The 15,555-nt window shown below is 46.8% G+C and overlaps 1 protein-coding gene across 1 annotated transcript; it reads right to left on the reverse strand.

Moving 5' to 3' along the window:
• Window positions 1-1,671: 1,671 nt before the first annotated feature.
• LOC103720175 (L-type lectin-domain containing receptor kinase VII.1-like) lies at window positions 1,672-4,498 on the reverse strand. The gene has a single exon (XM_008809768.6). It carries the CDS (start codon window positions 3,955-3,957, stop codon window positions 1,828-1,830), a length of 2,130 nt encoding a protein of 709 aa, XP_008807990.4. The 5' UTR covers window positions 3,958-4,498; the 3' UTR covers window positions 1,672-1,827.
• Window positions 4,499-15,555: the final 11,057 nt, after the last annotated feature.

Below are 15,555 nucleotides of genomic sequence, written 5' to 3' on the forward strand. Positions count from 1 at the left end.
TGCTGCTGCTTCTTAGGAAAACTGCTAGTAGTTGTCTTTCCCTGGCACTGAAGTATGACATTGGTGATGGCCCGTTGCCTCTGAGTTCTAAGTGTTACTTGTTTTTTTTGCCTTGCCCTCTGCCATCCGCATAGACTTCTACCAAAAATACGCTAGCTTTCTGGTTATCATTTTGACTTTCTCTTCCTCATCCACACCCCTCTCTCTCTCTCTCTCTCTCTCTTGTGATTGTTATTAATTGTTTGGTTATGGACTCAAAACATTGACTGATGCACTAGGTCTCATGTCTTTTGTCCTAGCTGACAATATAGCTTCTCTAACACTTTGGCTTTACATGCCAGATTCACCAACGCGCATTCAGTCTATTACTTAAGGTCGTTGCATTTGATACTGAAACCAGCTCCACAAGTTACAACTCTTGTATCAGGATGAATGGGGTCAAAGAGGAATGCCAAAGGAATGGGCTGTTCTGTGAGAACGCCGCAATAGAAGCGTTACTGATGGGAGTAGATTGCGAGCCCTTTTATAAAAGAAGGGGCATGCATAAATTTTAAGATACTAACAATATCTCCTACAGTCGAAGTGCAAATGAATTTTCAGGTTGATGATTTTAGCACTCATGGTTTTGAGTAATTCTATGTACAATTTGTCACTTTATTTATTGGTTTGATGGAAAGAGTGGACCCAACTCCACCCATGCTTGTTAGGCTGAATGCATTATGGCTGCTTGGGGCTGCTCTCTTCCTTTTGCAACAGGACTGGATATATCCATTTTATCAGTTCTTTGACCTGCAAGAAGTTGCACTAATTGCAATTCGTTTCTATCGTAGTTTAAAAGCAACTGGTCATTATATGAGCTTTCTTGGATATAGAGATCTTTAAATTCTAAGAAAGTAAAAGGTCGAACAGTCAACAATTTGGTTTTATTGATAGATCTTGCTTTTGTTTTGTTCAAAATAGCAGATGAAGGCTCTAAGCTATCCCATACTAACAGAGCCTTGTTCAAGGTGGGAACTCAAATGGCTTCAGTCAAGCCATTATGGATGGGTCAACAAGAACCATAAGAAACAAAAAAATTTACTAGAGAAGCTAGGGAATAGATGGACCAACGGTGGAGTTGTCATCTTCATAGCTTGGGAATGCAATCAAAATAATATATCATGTCTATTTAAGTTGGTGACAGATCTTTTCGATTACACAAGTGGATGAAGCAACCTGGAAAAGCTATGCGCACTTTTTTTTCCTTTTTTTTTTTTTCCCGATTACATCACCTTAGTTGGAAGTTGGTACAATTTCATAATTCATTATCTTGTGATTGCCGGAAATTTCTGTTCTGTCCGGTCATTTCTTCTTGGTGATCCTCAAAGATTTTTCTTATAACACCTATGAGTCATCCATCTAGGCATCTTATCATGTCATTAAATAATCAAGGGAGCCAATTCCAAGTTTCTAACTAGTCTTGGCCTCGCGGGACAACCGTTTTCCATCTCCTTGAAACAAATTTCTCAACTCTATCGTCCTTTTCGCTTAGTCCCATCCGTACAAATTATTGTACGGAAAGGGGAAAAGACTACCCCGAAAACATCATTTGAAAGCAATTGAAAAGTACGGAGTAAAATTAATCTTGCGAAAAATTCTATGCATATTCTCCGTGTCAAACCATTACAACTATAAAAGAAAAAACGTGGGGAACATAAAACTCTTTCTTAAATTAAATTATCACCTCAATCCCTCGCTGTTCTTTACAAAAGAAAAAAAATCTTAAAATTTAGACAAAATAAAAAAATAATCTCACAATTTCATAGCAGACGTGTTTCACCGCACGTGTCAACGGCCCTCCGTGATGACGTCCGAATCGGAGAGCGACATGGAGCAGGACATGGACTGCCGGAGTTCCTCGAACGTTAGGTGGCGGTGGGTCCCGGTGGGCCCCAAAAATTTTGGACCGGGTTCCACCATCGCCGACCCCAACCTCGCGTCCAGCAGCCACGCCTCTGCGCTCTCCCCATCTTCGCCGTCCACTTTCTCATCACCGGCCTCCAGCGCCCTCACCACCTGCCTCATCGTCGGCCTCGCCGCCGGGTCGACGATGGTGCACGCCAGCGCCAGCGCCACCACCCGCTCCACCTCCGCGTTGTCGAACCCCACCATTCCCCTCACCCTCGGGTCCACCACCGCCGCCGCCCCCAGCCCCCGCGCCCACTCCACCAGCGGCGGCCGCCCCTCCTCTGCAGGCCGCCGGCCGGAGACCACCTCCAGCGCCAGAACCCCGTAGGCGTACACATCCATGGCCGCCGTAGCCCGGCCGCTCCGGAACACCTCCGGCGCCAGGTACCCGGCAGTCCCCACCACCCGGCTGGTCCCCAGCGCCCGGTCGTGCGGGTGGGCCCGGGCCAACCCGAAGTCCCCGAGCCGGCCGGCCATCCACCGGTCCAGCAGGACATTACTCGACTTTATATCCCGGTGAACCACACGCCCCTCCCCCCACCCCTCGTGCAGATATAGCACCGCCGCCGCGACATCCTTTAAAATCCTCACCCTCGATGCCCAATCCAACGGCTCCGATGCACCGTGGATCCAGTTATCTAAGCTCCCATTCTCCATATAATCGTACACCAGGATCATGATCTCGCCGCCGCTGCCGCCACCGGCGGCCGGATCTCGGCGGGTGCGGCACCAGCCGCGGAGGCCGACGAGGTTGCGGTGCTTGAGCCGGCCGAGGCTGGAAACCTCCGCCGCGAATTGCCGGGCTTCGTCGGCGCCGCTCTGGGAGAGGACCTTCACGGCGACCTCGGCGCCGGCCAAGAACCCCTTATATACCCTCCCGTTGCCGCCGTAGCCGACCAGGTTCTTAGCAGAGAAGCCCTCCGTGGCGGCGAGGATCTCCCGATACCCAATCCGGTGCGGCCAGTACTCCAATTCCCAATCCTCCATCGCCTCGTCGCCTCCTCGCCCATTCTCTTCTATCATCCTATTTTTTCTCCGGCGACGGCGGCGAAGAACCACCAACAGAGCCACAACCGCGGCGGAGACCACGAGGATTGCGGCCGCGAGTGAGATGCTGGCGACGAGGGCTTTGGTTTTCGTGCTGGATGTGGGCTGCGATGGCTTGAAATTGGGGAGATCGGAGGTGATGAGGCCATCGCCGGCGGAGAAATTGGAGTTGCTGAAGCTCCAGCCCAGGATGCGGTGGTGCTCCACGAGCCTCCCGGTTGCGGCGCAGAATCCAACGAACATCTCGTCGAGGAAGACGGCGGAGAGGTTCAGATCGATGGAGATGAGGGGGCGGCGGGGCTTTCGGCCGAGGGCGGCGGGGGCCATGGTGACGTTGAGCCGTCCGCCGACGAAGTCGACCCAGGCCTGGTAGTTTGAACCGTCATTGAGGGTTAGTTTGACGAAGGGGGAGGAGGGATTGTCGGGCCAGTAGCCGGCGGGGTAGGCAGCGACGGAGGTGAGGGAGTTGACGTCGACGCCGACGTGGTTGGCGTTGATGTCGGCGAACTCCTCGTTCTCGAAGACGTCGAACTCGACCGCGAGGACTTGGGAGGCGGGGTCGCCGTCGGCGGTCATGTTTAAGAGGCCGAGGTTCTGGGAGGATATGGCGCCGAGGGTGCCGGCGGCGGGGGCGAAGAGGAAGGCGAGGCCGTGGCCAGGAAGGACGCCGGGGATGGGGGCGATGGAGAAGAGGAAGGATGCCGAGAAGGGGAGCACGCCGCCAGCGGAGGTGGAAGACTTGGCCGGAACTTCAGACTTGTAGAGGGCGCGGCCGAGGGAGAAGGCGGAGTCGTTGGTGAGGGAGAGGTAGCGCCGGCCGGGGCCGGGCTCAAGGGTGGCGTCGCCATAGAGATTTATGTCGGAGGGCTCGAAGCCGTTGAAGACGAAATCGACGGCCGAGGATGGAGGGTAGTAAAGGACTAAGATTAGGAGTGATAGGAGGAGTATCGGCGGTGTCCTCATGAGAGTAGAGAGCACCAGAACCGCGGTTGCTCTCGCCAGCGCCACCGCGTTTTGACGAGCTTTCGGGACGTAAAATGGCCATTTTGCCCTACTACTCGAAATAAAATATCTGAGAGACGGGGTCTATTTGGTAATTTTACTTCTTTTCCCGGCAATGGGAAGGAAGGTGCCGATGTGGGGATGCATGTCTGAAAAGTGTGCACGTGCGATGCAAATCCGAGACAGAGGAAATACCGCACGGATGCTCAAAATTGGATTAGAAACAGAGGGTTAAGAGATCAAAGCTGTGGATTGAACCCGTGGCTGCCACGTCACCGTGTATTTTTGTTTATTCGATGATCGCGATAGTGGTCAAAGGGCTACCGCCATCTTAGAAGACGTCGGACCTAAAGAGAGGTGGGCCGGAGGAGAGCATCCATGGGATATATTTGGACTCGGCGGCTGCTGAATCCTAGGTGCCTTTGAAAAATTATATCCTAGCATCTTCTGATGGCGGTGCTTCATATCAATCATGCATTTTTATTTCTATAAATTTTTTTTTTTAACATGCGCTTATTTTGAATTGCCGTGCCGTGCACCCGACCAATTTGTTGCTGTAGTGCATCACTAACGTGGAGCATATGGGGCGGGATATAGCTTTTTAGGTGGATTTGTCTGATTTCAATGCCATGTCATTTACAGGGAAGGAACAGGTCAGGATAGGATTGTTGGTTCTGGATCTTAATTCACAACCAGCAACGTCAAATGTTTGGACAGCTTGGTTCAAAGTCTTGGTTTACAAAGTAAAATAATGTTTCCCTGTCTACATTTTTTACTTTGGCAGCTGAGCTATATGGATGGCTACAATGTACTTAAACGGAAGGAGTGCGATAAATCAGCATAATTATTAATGACCTCAGGATTCGGGATTTGAGTCTTGAGTAGTATTATCCACAGCATTTTACCTCGAACAGTTAAATTACATAAAGGGGGGATTAAGCAGCTGCTTCGAGGTTTTTTGTGGAGCTCGCATGGAGAAGGCTATGGAGTACATCTAGTGGCCTGGGAGAGAGTTTGCATGCCATTTAATGAGGCAGGTTTGGAGATGCAGTCCCTTCTTGAGAGGCGCGAGACGCTCCTTGCTCGGTACACGCCTACACGGTGAGGTTTATTCTGGAGCCACAGGAATTTTAGTACCAGGTCATGGCAGCGAGATATGGTCGTGGGGGGACTAGAGGGGTAGCCCAGGGCAGTCGGCGATGTTTTTACATGTGGAGGGAGATCAGGAGGTACTTACCGCTGGCCGAGGCGAACACGAGGTGGCTGATTGGCGATGGACAGAGTATTGACGTGATGAGGATCCGTGGCTAGATATGTTCCCTTTGTGACTTTGGCTGACTATGATCAGTGCAGAGGTGGGTAGACTCCGAGTGTGTGACCTCCTCATCCCTGGGGAGGCGAAGCAGGATGGTGCCAAGCTCGACTAGCAGTTTGGTGAGCAATTAGCAGATCGGATCTGCTTGCTACCGGTTCCGGGAGCTGCGGGCTTGGATGCTAGAGTATGCAGCACGTCATGCAGAGCCAGAGTTAGGGTTAGGGACGTGTCTCGGACCATCCAGTGGGACCATATGCCGAGCCCGGATTACGGCTGGATCTAGAGATTTGAACTCCACCCCAGGGTTGCCTTATTTTTATGTAAGGTGGCCTGGGAGCACTTGCCGACGAGAGCGGTGCTGAGTAGACGAGGATTGAGCATTACCCCACAATGTTCGGAGTGTCGGACAGATGAGAGAGCGGATCATGCGTTGTTCCAGTGTGTATGGGCGAGGAGGGCCTGGATACTTGCTGCAGTACCGCAGGAGGTTTGGAGTCAAAGAGACTCCTTTCTACAGACTATCCGGCATTGGACTGAACTACCTCAAATACGTCGAGCGGCCATAGGAGCATCCTGCCTAGCCTACCAGATTTGGCTAGCGAGGAACGCTCGGACCTTTGGAGAGCATGGCTCGTCCTTGAGGTTCGTGGTGGAGCGAGCCGGAGCACAGACAACTGAGATTACTCAGGTAGGTTTAGATTATGGGCCTTTGACAGCTCAGAACACCTGGAGCCCCTATATTGCTCAGGCAGCACACAGTCGGGGTGTATTTCGCCTGGGAGCCCCCATCCCCGAGCTTCCTTAAGGTCAACTTTGACGGCGCTGTTTTGGAGGGCGACACGAGGGGAGGAGCATGCTTCGTTATCAGAGGCCCGAGCTTCCGGATGGTCGCTGCCGGCGGCTGCCAAATCTTTGACATCTCTATGCCAGGAGCAGAGCTGCGGTTGGCCTGGATCAAATTATGCCATGCCAGGCGAGCGCTCCAGGCTACTTCAATCATATTGGAGGGCGACTCAGCCACTGTGATCAGCTGGGTCCAAAAGGGCCCGAGCGAAGGAGGAGGGGTACACCCATTACTTCGAGATATTTGGAATATGGTGAGTGATGGAGTGGCATTTCAGGCCAAACATGTGTATCGAGAGGCCAACGAGGCAGCAGATTGGGTGGCGGCGTATGTAGCGTGCCACTCAGGAGAATCCTGTGGGTAGGGGAGGGCGAACTGCCTAGGGCACTATGTGACTTAGTTCTGTTGGAGGTATTCATTCACGTAATATACGAACTACCCGTTTTTAGCAAAAAAACTACAGAAAAGACTATATATATGTAATATTCTTTTTTCTCACCTTGGTCCTTGTAATATATCAAAGCCAATTTATATTGTAAATTTTGAAAGCCATTCACTTCAATTCCACCATTTGGGACTTTAATAGCTAGTGCTCAAACATGCCGTTTGAAGAACTAAAGCCACTTTTTCCATCTATCGACGTCAAAACCAGAAGCGACATGTGAGCGAGTGGCCTCCCAAACCTCGATGAAGGCAATATTCGATCCCAGGTACAACAACAAGGACATTACCAGCTTGGTAAACGCATAAGTATTTTGTTTGAAACAGGTCCACGAGACGAGTAATGATCTGATCAACCGTAATTTGATGAACCCTCTTCTGAATAAGCTATTTGTTGGCGTAGGCGCCCCAAACTTTTTGGAGAATTTCCAAATAACAAACATGGCTCTAGCCATTAAGTGCCAGATGCGTGTGCGTGCGTGTGTGTGTGTGTGTGTGTGTGAGAGAGAGAGAGAGAGAGAGAGAGAGAGAGAGAGAGAGAGAGTTCATGCATGGTCCGGAACAAAAGAGGTGAACAATCGCAAAAGTGATACTAGGTTACTCTAGTATAATCGATTAGTTATGCTGCCTTGTGATATACATCTCATGCTTTTTTTAGAGGTTTAAATGGGTCTAGTGCAGGTCGAATCCTGCGAGGTTCAAAAATCCATAGTTGATGAGATAATCAAGTTTAAATTCATGGAGCAACCTTTGTGGTAGCTGGCGGATTTTTTCTGTAAGAACCCGGAACTGGGCCCGATCCACTCGACCGGCCCAGTCTCAAATCTTGGCCTCACGTGCAACGCACGTGAGGCAGCGGGATGGATCCTCCATCCCGAAGAAGAAGGAGGAGCCCTGTTTTAGGGCTTCCTTCTCCTTCCTCTCCTCCTTTGAGCCTACCGAAAGAGAGAGCCGCCGCACGCAGGGGGGGTTCTTCTTCGTGTGGCCACCGAGAGAAAGGGAGAGAGAGGGAGAGAGAGAGAGGAGCCACGGCACCGGGTGGTCTTCTTCTTCTTTTCCGTCGGAGAGGGGGAGGCGCCGGTCTTCGTCGGGGCTGAGGTAAGAATCTCTCACCTTCTTCTCCTTTTCTTCTGATGCTTGGCCACGATGTGTGGTGGGTTGGGGCCGGCCGATCGCCGGATTTGGGTCCAAAACGGCTGCCCTAGCCGTCGGCGTGTTCGCCGCCGCCAGTCCCGGGGGTGGCCGGGCTTGCTCCGCCACCTCCTGCCGCTGCCAAGGCCAGCCACCGCGGCCGCCTTGGGTCCGACCGAGAGGGAAGAAGAAGGGGGGGCGGGGGCTCACGGGTCCCCTGTTCCACCGAAGGAGAAGAAGGGAGTCGGGAGAGGAAAGAAGAAAGAAGAAAAAGAAAGAAGAAAAAGAAAAGAAAGAAGAAAAGAAAAAGAAAAGAAAAAAAAAGAAAAAAAAAAGAAAAAAAAATAAAAGGAGGGTGGTTTACGGATATGAATCCGGATCCGAATCCGAACCCGGGGTGCTAGACACTTCGGCAGGGTCGGCCCTGGAAGAATGTTAAAAATTAGGTTTTATATATATATTGTGATGAATTTTAAAAGAAAATATGGTTTTTGAATATTAGGTTCTGCAAGGGATTTGCGGAATTAATTGGATTTGTTGTGGATCGCGTTCGCAAGGTAAGTGATGTAACCTCTTTCCTAGATTTATCGGCAAAGTAAATATCTGTTTTACGAATCGAATTATTTGTGATTACGAATTTGATTCATGGATTATATGTATATTTTTAGAATATTGTATGACTCTGATTGGACGTATTTGCTTCTGGTTGAATTGTATTTAATTGCTCTGACATTGTATTTTTCGGCTTGAAACACTGAACATAATGTAAGAAAAGATAATAACTTGAGATAGATTCAGACTTGCAGTCGAGCTATGTTGAGGACCCTGCCAATGGGGGCTAATACATTGGTACCGCAAGAAGAATAGTCGGTGATATGACCCTGCCACAGGGAACATGTGGTCATAGTCCTTGGCTGTTGAGTTGAATCTGGTAAATTGAAAGAGGTTAAGATATGAACGATATTTGGTTTTGACACTGTATGTTTTTATAACTGAAATATGAAATAGAGAACTAATTGAACTATCGACCTGGCTATGTTAAGGACCCCGCCAATGGGGGCAGATACCTTGGCAATTGATTGTCCTGAAGGACTCACCGCAAGAAGATTAGTCGGTGTTGATGACCCTGCCACAGGGAACATGTGGTCATAGTCCAGGATCGACAAGATGAATTGAATATGTGAAAGAATCTTGAAACCGCGAAAAGAATCTTATGAATTTAAGAAATATTTGACTTATACTTTGGAACTGCATATCTATTTATTTTCCACATATTATTGCTTGATTTATCTAGCTAGGGTGTTCATTACTTACTGGGCTGTCTAGCTCATTATACCATCTCTTGTTGTTTTACAGATTTCGAGAACTAGTCTATTGGGGATTCAAATTGGGAGAGCGCCTAGCAGGATTGTGGCACAAGTTATCTTAGATTAGGGTTATTTAAGTTGATTTGTTACTATGGACATTTATTATGATTGGTGGACTTTTGTTATTTAAGAACTAGGTTTCTGCATGTTGGTAAATGATTATTCCGCTGCGTATTTAGACTTGTGAGACTTATGACTTGAGTTAGTCAATGGAATAAGATTGCATTTATTCAGTTAAATTATTTTAGTATTACATAATTGAGGTGTTTGGTTTAGATGCCTTGCATGCTCGTGGGGAGAGTTTCCTACGGGTGTGCGGCGGTTGGCGCGACCCCCGGCTCGCGATCTCGGGACGGGGGCGTGACAACTTAAGTGGTATCAGAGCGGACTTGGATAGAATCTAAGACAAAGAATCATACACGATATGAGTGTAGGTGGGTAGACACTAGGGACATTGGGACGTTAGGTATGAAGAATGTGATGATTATTCTTATAAAAAAAAAATAATTTAATTCGGTGAGCTTTCTTTTTATGAGTCTGCTGTTATTTGATGCATATAGGTCAGGATGCCTCAATGTCGGGCGAAAAAGACTACTGTTAGTGCTGCAGATGAGACACCGAGCCGGCATGCTGACAGCACACCCCAACGGGTTGGAAGTATCCCTCAGCAGGAGGGAGTCATGAGCCCTCAAACGGGACAGGAACCGGGCTTAAGCCAGGTTATGCAGACCATGGTGGGCCTCATGCAAATGCAACAGCAGGTGCAACAGCAGTTGCTCCAACAACAAGCACAGTTGCTCCAGACACAGCCTCAACAAGGACGAGGGGAACAGTGTGAACATCGTAGCAGCATAGCTGAATTTAAGAGGCTGGCTCCTCCAGCTTTTCAGAGGACTACAGAACCTTTGGAAGCAGACAATTGGCTTACGGAGATAGAAAAAGCATTTGCTGTCTTACGATGCCGGGACGATGAAAAACTTTTGTTTGCATCATACATGTTGCAGGGAGAAGCATTTAATTGGTGGCAGATGTTGGAGCATAAATTTGAGCATGATGGGGAACCTCTCACTTGGGATAAATTTCGAAAAGCCTTCTATGATAAATATTTTTCTCGGAGTGTCAGGACACAGAAGGAACAAGAATTTATCCATTTGAAGCAAAGGGGCATGACAGTGGCCGAATATGAAGCCAAATTCACAGAACTAGCCAAATTTGTTCCGAAATTGGTAGAGGATGAGCAAGACCGAGTGCACAAGTTTGAGATGGGATTGAAGACTGAAATTAGGAAGCAAGTGGTACCCTATGAGTTGACTACCTATGCAGCTGTGGTGAATAAAGCTTTAATCATTGAAAGGGAAGTCAACGAAGCTTTTGCTGAAAGAGAAAGAAACCAAAAGAAAAGAAACAGACCTGCTGAATTTAAAGGGGGAAACAAGAATTTCAAGAATCCAGCTCAGAAGCCAAATAAAGATAGAAATCCCAAAAATGAGAATGGAAAGTGTTCAAGATGTGGCGGTAATCATGAATTTGCAAATTGTCCCTGAGTTACAGGTTCTTGTTTTCATTGCGGACAGAAAGGTCATAAAATTGCAGATTGCCCACAAAGAAACGAGATTAAATCTACGCAGGCAATGGAAGGAAGCCAGAGGCCAAAGACTCAAGGAAGGGTGTTCGCACTTACACAGCAGGATGCACAAGCTTCTAATGCAGTGGTGACAGGTACTATTCCCGTATTCGATATTTATGCTTATGTCCTATTTGATCCGGGTGCCACACATTCATTCATATCCTCAAGCTTTATCAAAACACATAATATATTGTGTGAATCTATGACCACTAAGTTCTATGTGGAGACGCCAGTAGGTGGTATGTTGAGCACTGATGTTATATGCAAGGCATGCAAAATTGAAATAATAGATAGGGAGTTACTTGTGGATCTAATTGTACTTGATATGCGGGATTTTGATGTCATTCTGGGGATGAATTGGCTTGCTACCTATCATGCCTCAGTGGACTGTCATGGCAAGAGGGTAAATTTCCAAATTCCGGAGGAACCGGCCTTCAGTTTCTGTGGGAACCAGGGAACTGCTTTTCCTTATGTTATCTCGGCTTTGCAAGCTAGACGAATGTTAAGGAAAGGATGCACAGGTTATCTGGCCCCAGTAATTGATATACAACAAGATGAATTAAAGATAGAGGATATTCCTATAGTGAATGAATTTTCGGACGTCTTTTCCGAGGAGTTATCAGGATTGCCACCGGACAGAAAAATTGAATTCACTATTGATCTTGTACCCGGTTCAGGTCCGATTTCTAAAGCTCCTTATCGAATGGCCCCAGCTGAATTAAAAGAATTGAAAGATCAGTTGCAAGATTTACTGGACAAGGGTTTTATACGACCTAGTGTGTCACCTTGGGGAGCTCCAGTGCTCTTTGTGAAAAAGAAAGATGGAAGCATGAGACTCTGCATTGACTATAGAGAATTGAATAAAGTCACTATAAAGAACAAGTACCCTTTGCCTCGAATAGATGATTTATTTGACCAGTTGCAAGGTGCACATGTTTTCTCTAAGATTGATCTCCGCACAGGATATCATCAGCTAAAGATCAAAGCGGAAGATGTACCCAAGACTGCATTCAGAACTCGTTATGGACATTATGAATTCTTGGTGATGCCTTTTGGATTGACGAATGCCCCAGCAGCTTTCATGGACTTAATGAACAGAATATTTAAATCTTTTCTAGAACGATTTGTGGTGGTGTTCATTGATGACATTTTAATTTATTCAAAAGAAAAAGAAGAACATGAGGAACATTTACGAAGCGTACTTCAACTCTTAAGAAGGGAGAAGCTCTATGCTAAATTAAAGAAGTGTGAGTTTTGGTTGAATGAGATATCGTTTTTGGGGCATATCATATCCGGAGATGGGATTTCTGTGGATCCAGCAAAAATGGAAGCTGTAGTACAATGGAACAGGCCTACTAATGTTTCTGAGATTCGCAGCTTTCTAGGAATGGCAGGCTATTACAGACGATTTATGGAAGGATTTTTCTCTATAGCTATACCTTTGACTCGTTTAACTCAAAAAGGAGTTAAATTTGAATGGACTGAAGAATGTGAACGAGGCTTTCAGGAATTAAAGAGGCGATTGGTTACAGCACCTATTCTTACTATACCTACAGGTGATGATGGATTCACAATTTATAGTGATGCTTCAAGGAAGGGACTCGGCTGTGTTTTGATGCAGCATGGTAAGGTAGTAGCCTATGCCTCTAGACAATTAAAATCTTATGAGCAAAATTATCCTACTCATGATTTGGAGTTAGCAGCTCTCAAGATTTGGAGACATCATCTTTACGGAGTACGATGCGAGGTGTTTACAGATCACAAAAGTTTGAAATATATATTTACCCAGAAGGAATTGAATTTGAGACAAAGAAGATGGCTGAAACTGTTGAAGGACTATGATCTAACGATAAATTATCACCATGGAAAAGCTAACGTTGTTGCAGATGCCTTGAGCAGAAAGTCAATAGGAAATATGGCTACTTTGATTACTAGCCAACTACAAATTTTGGAAGATGTGAGGAAACTTGAACTAGAAATCCGAGTACCTGGCACAAGGACTCAACTGGCTTATATGCAGGTTCAGCTGACGCTCATAGAGAGGATCAAGACAGCTCAGGATAATGACCAGCAGTTATTGAAGATTCGGAAGTCGATAGAAGCAGGAGATATATCTGAATTCAGGATTCATGAGGACGGATCTTTGAGGTATCGGAATAGAATTTGTGTACCTATGGATTTAGAAATTAAACAGGAAATTCTTAAAGAAGCCCATCAGTCTGGATATACAGTGCACCCAGGAGGAACTAAGATGTATAGAGATTTAAAGGAATTGTATTGGTGGAACAACATGAAAAGAGAAATTGCTCAATTCGTGGCACAATGTCTAGTATGTCAGCAGGTTAAAGCTGAACACCAAAGACCTGCAGGACCGCTTCAGCCTCTTGACATTCCAATATGGAAGTGGGAACAAATTTCTATGGATTTTGTGACAGGACTGCCAAAGACTCCCAGTTCTAATGATGCAGTATGGGTGATAGTGGATAGGCTAACCAAATCGGCACACTTTTTACCTATCAAAGTGGGGTTCGGTCTGGAAAGGCTAGCTAAATTATACATTAAAGAAATTGTGAGACTGCACGGTATTCCAGTATCCATTGTGTCGGATCGAGATACTAGATTTGTATCACAATTTTGGAAAAGCTTGCATAAGGCTTTGGGGACAAAATTATGTTTTAGTACTGCCTTTCACCCTCAGACCGATGGTCAGTCTGAGAGGACCATTCAGATTCTCGAGGATATGTTGAGAGCTTGCGTCATAGATATGAAGGGTTCTTGGGATGAGCATCTACCTCTGATAGAGTTTGCATATAACAACAGTTATCAGAGTAGCATACAGATGGCGCCTTATGAAGCCTTATACGGAAGAAAATGTCGTTCGCCAATTTGTTGGGATGATATTGGTGAACGAAGATTGTTGGGCCCTGAACTTATACAACAGATAGTTGAGAAAATTCAGCTAATCAGAGATCGCCTTCGGACTGCACAAAGTAGACAGAAGAGTTATGCGGATAATATAAGACGAGAATTAGAATTTCAAGTTGGTGACCATGTATTTCTTAAAATATCACCTACAAAGGGAGTTGCAAGATTCGGTTATCGAGAAAAATTGAATCCCAGATTTGTTGGTCCGTTCGAGATCTTAGAAAGAATTGGTAAGGTGGCTTATAGACTTGCCTTGCCGCCTTCTCTGGCTGGTGTACACGATGTTTTCCATGTCTCAATGTTGAAGAAATATATACCAGACCCAAGTAGTGTCACGGAGCTTGAGCCGTTACAAGTTAAAGAAGATCTATCATATAAGGAGCGTCCAGTGCGGATAGTGGACAGAAAAGATCAAGTTTTGAGACACCGTGTTATACCTTATGTCAAGGTGCAGTGGAGCCATCATACAGAAAGAGAAGCTACCTGGGAACTGGAAGATGAGATGAAGCAGAAATATCCTCAACTTTTTGAAACTGCAGGTACGGAAATTTCGGGGACGAAATTTTTTTTTTAGGAGGGTGGGATGTAAGAACCCGGAACTGGGCCCGGTCCACTCGACCGGCCCAGTCCCAAATCTTGGCCTCACGTGCAACGCACGTGAGGCAGCGGGATGGATCCTCCATCCCGAAGAAGAAGGAGGAGCCCTGTTTTAGGGCTTTCTTCTCCTTCCTCTCCTCCTTTGAGCCTACCGAAAGAGAGAGCCGCCGCACGCAGGGGGGGTTCTTCTTCGTGTGGCCACCGAGAGAGAGGGAGAGAGAGGGAGAGAGAGTGAGAGGAGCCACGGCACCGGGTGGTCTTCTTCTTCTTTTCCGTCGGAAAGGGGGAGGCGCCGGTCTTCGTCGGGGCTAAGGTAAGAATCTCTCACCTTCTTCTCCTTTTCTTCTGATGCTTGGCCACGATGTGTGGTGGGTTGGGGCCGGCCGATCGCCGGATTTGGGTCCAAAACGGCTGCCCTAGCCGTCGGCGTGTTCGCCGCCGCCAGTCGCCGGGGGTGGCCGGGCTTGCTCCGCCACCTCCTGCCGCTGCCAAGGCCAGCCACCGCGGCCGCCTTGGGTCCGATCGAGAGGGAAGAAGAAGGGGGGGCGGGGGCTCACGGGTCCCCTGTTCCACCGAAGGAGAAGAAGGGAGTCGGGAGAGGAAAGAAGAAAGAAGAAAAAGAAAGAAGAAAAAGAAAAGAAAGAAGAAAAGAAAAAGAAAAAAAAAAGAAAAAAAAATAAAAGGAGGGTGGTTTACGGATATGAATCCGGATCCGAACCTGAACCCGGGGTGCTAGACACTTCGGCAGGGTCGGCCCTGGGAGAATGTTAAAAATTAGGTTTTATATATATATTGTGATGAATTTTAAAAGAAAATATGGTTTTTGAATATTAGGTTCTGCGAGGGATTTGCGGAATTAATTGGATTTGTTGCGGATCGCGTTCGCAAGGTAAGTGATGTAACCTCTTTCCTAGATTTATCGGCAAAGTAAATATCTGTTTTACGAATCGAATTATTTGTGATTACGAATTTGATGCATGGATTATATGTATATTTTTAGAGTATTGTATGACTCTGATTGGACGTATTTGCTTCTGGTTGAATTGTATTTAATTGCTCTGACATTGTATTTTTTGGCTTGAAACACTGAACATAATGTAAGAAAAGATAATGACTGGAGATAGATTCAGACTAGAAGTCGAGCTATGTTGAGGATCCTGCCAATGGGGGCTAATACATTGGTACCGCAAGAAGAATAGTCGGTGATATGACCCTGCCACAGGGAACATGTGGTCATAGTCCTTGGCTGTTGAGTTGAATCTGGTAAATTGAAAGAGGTTAAGATATGAACGATATTTGGTTTTGACACTTT

Source organism: Phoenix dactylifera, chromosome 1 (assembly GCF_051530095.1).
Source record: "Phoenix dactylifera cultivar Ajwa chromosome 1, Ajwa_hap1_PhDact_Kaust_v1.1, whole genome shotgun sequence".
NCBI lineage: Eukaryota > Viridiplantae > Streptophyta > Magnoliopsida > Arecales > Arecaceae > Phoenix > Phoenix dactylifera.